This window comes from Macrobrachium nipponense, chromosome 38 (assembly GCF_015104395.2).
Source record: "Macrobrachium nipponense isolate FS-2020 chromosome 38, ASM1510439v2, whole genome shotgun sequence".
Classification (NCBI taxonomy): domain Eukaryota; kingdom Metazoa; phylum Arthropoda; class Malacostraca; order Decapoda; family Palaemonidae; genus Macrobrachium; species Macrobrachium nipponense.
Window position 1 is genome coordinate 20,503,064 of NC_061098.1, and position 3,175 is coordinate 20,506,238.

General features: G+C 40.5%; 1 protein-coding gene across 1 annotated transcript in view; it reads left to right on the forward strand.

Annotated features, from left to right (window-relative positions):
• Positions 1–2,089, forward strand: part of LOC135209699 (uncharacterized) — a 2,128-nt gene extending 39 nt beyond the window's left edge. The window contains exons 1-2 of the mRNA XM_064242459.1: positions 1–702; positions 1,272–2,089. The exon at positions 1–702 is cut by the window's left edge and continues 39 nt beyond it. Of these exons, the coding sequence (XP_064098529.1) occupies positions 358–702; positions 1,272–1,583 (657 nt within the window). The 5' untranslated portion in view covers positions 1–357 and the 3' untranslated portion in view covers positions 1,584–2,089. The remainder of the gene's footprint in view (positions 703–1,271) is intronic.
• Positions 2,090–3,175: the final 1,086 nt, after the last annotated feature.

Genomic DNA, 3,175 nt, shown 5'->3' on the forward strand with positions numbered 1-3,175 from the left:
GGGGTGCCACGCCATGTGATTCGGTTTTGGGCAGTCGCCAAGAGCGCGCACCAGATACCCCGACGAGTACCCTCTCCTCCGTAGACAGTGACAGATGATTCAGACGCTATGGCGGGTGAGGGCTTCATTCCCTAGCAGTGGTTTTCAGCTCGCTTTCTCGAAAGTGTGTTGATGAGTGACTGCGTAGCATGGCACGTGAGAGTGTGTTCAAAGAATAAACCTTACTGTCGGAGAGTGGAATGTAATTCACTGCCGTGTTGAAAGAATAAATCTTATCGGTGGAGAGTGAGTGGAATATAATTCATTGTTCTGAGTTACATATACTCGCAGTACTACCGTCTAGGATATTAAGCAAATATGGTGGTCGATGCGAGCGGACGCGACCTTCGAAGGCCTTACCAATTTTTCGAATTTTTCGCCCGTCACCACCATCAGGAAAATCAGCCAGAGCAAACGGCTTCCCGCGACGGGCAGCAGAGGCTTTGCAGGAGCAAGGTCATCTGGCAGGCCGCGATGAAGTACAACGTTGCCCTGGCATCGATTGTGCCCTGGGCCATCGCGATCTTCACCCTGATCCAACTCGGGGAGACGTTTCTCGTGGGGATCCTCATCATCTCCTTCGCCTGCTACTCCGGGTGGCTGGTCACCAAGTTGGTCCAGTTCGTCCAGAACTACGAGATTCAACAACTGGAAGATGCAAGGGTAAGTGGTAATAAGATTGTTGACAGATCTCCAATTTATAGATAAAGGTATGGTTGACTAAAATTAAACGTGCATAAATTTCATTTTGATTAATAGGTATAATGAGGTACCAGCAAATATCAAATAAAAGTAGATTTATAAAAATAAAGTTTCAAGTTAATATATGACAAATGATATCCTTTTTGCATATTATTAAAGAATAAAATGTATTTTTAAAAGAGAGCTATGGAGATTTAATTCTAAAGAATATTTTAAATGACTTGACACATTGCATTAAAACTGCCGAATGGTATCTCAAAGCAAGAAAAATTACTCTATGATTCATGTAGAATCGAGTTCATTTAGATCCACTGAAATTATATGCATAAAGAATTACCTGCGAAAGAATGACATCTACATATTCAGTTCAATGTGGGCTTCAGAAATGATTCCCTCGTGTATAACATGTGTCCACCCAGAAGAAGTGTTGAATAGCCGCATTGAGAGATACTCTAGGACAGTCTTTTTAAGAGAAACCCAGATTTACCAGACGTTATCTAAATAGGTTTTCTGTTTTCTTCTCCATGCAGGAATCCCCAGCATCCCTGGAACCTCCACCTTACGAAATCGTCGTGGCCAAACCGCCTCCGTACAACGAGTTATATGACTTATCCATATTGTCACCAGGTCACTCGCACAGTCACATAGCCGTACATAGTAGTCCGCACGGCCACAGCAGTCATCACGCATCAAACGTCCCCTTTTACTTCGTCGGCAGAAGCGAGAGGCCGCAGTGCTCGAAGTGTCAGAAGCAGAATGGGCCTTCCGAGGAGAGCCAGGGTCTTCCGACGTATGAGCAAGCACTCAGCATGATGGCTCAAGAGTCAGCCGCCAATCGTTGATTTTTGCCGCGACGTCCGACAGTGAGAAAGTGTTGAATCCGAAGCACTCAAATGGTTGTGAATTTCTCTGACAACTGGATATAAATATTTTTTTATGCCAGTTGAATTTACGTGAAGACTGGTGTTTTAAAGTGTTGAGAGCTGCTACTAGCACTGACAAACTCACACGCACACATGTATATATATACATACATAATTGAAGGCAAATGGCACGAAAGAAAAAATAAAGCAACTGAGTGGTTGCTTGGCCACTCGACACAATGGTCATTTACTATAACTGGTTCACTTAAGGTAGGTGCTTGAGTGAGCCCTGTGCCTACGAGACGTTTGTTTGGCGGCCGCTAATTAGCTGGTACAGGGCTCACCCAAGAATCTACCTTAAGTGAACCAGCTATAGTAGTCTGCTAGTAAAGGACTGCGTCGAAAGGCCTAGTAACCACGCCGTTGTTTCGTTCTCTCCATCGTGGCATTTACCTTTATACATTCACCACGTTCCATATCTTCGTGAATTAGTTTATAACATTAATATATAGCAATATTATATATATAATTATATTTAACTATATTATATATAATTACATTATAACTTATATATATATATATAATATTATAATATATATATTATATATATTATATATAATATATTGCGTGTGAGAAGAAAAATAAGTTTAAACATGGTTTTTGAGACGTCGGCAGGCCAGGATAGTGAACTGCTTACTTCTCTCTCTCTCTCTCTCTCTCTCTCTCTCTCTCTCTCTCTCTCTCTCGACGTATAAAAAGACTTCAAGAATGCATTGATATGGTTGAGTGAAATTCTGTGAGTGGTCTTCCTTTTTTGACTTTTAATCTTAATTGTCTTTCATTCCTACCGATCGATTGTTACATTTGGCCAACTCATAGCAGGTCTGCTGGTATAGTGGTTAGTGTCGAGGAATTTCCACTCAGATTTCGCGGGTTTGCGTCTCCCCCAGGCGATGAAAAATCACTGGCTCTGTATCATGATCAGTTACTGGTGCAGTGTGGGGTCTGCGGTGGGAAGTTGAGACCAATATTCTTAGGAAGTCATTGGCCCCTTTGGTGTGATTGTTTCATGTTGATAGTTTTCATTTACTGAATGATAATAATGATGATAATAAGGTGTAGCAGTATGTATGTAATCAGAGGATGTTTTAGCATCGAATCATTGGTTTTGTAGAGAAATTAAAACACCAACAATATAGAGTAAACTCCTCGAAACCCAACACACTTCATGTAAGACTTTAACTCCTAGCATATATTACATATATATATATATATATATATATATATGTATATATATATATATATATATATATAGCGCGTATCTATAATTGAACGCAAAAGTTTGTGCTCGGTAAACAATTTCGTGAATAACTGAACGAACGTTAAAAGTAAGAGAAAGAAAGAATAACAAAAGAAGGAAAGAAGTGGGAAAGGAGAGAAGAGAGAGCAATTGAATTCAAATTTGTTATTGATCAGCTACGGTTTGGTGGAACAAATGATCGGAAATAGAACGAGAGAAGAACGGAAGGTTCAGAGCTTGAGTTGTTTTCTATCGACCAGGCATTTGTCAC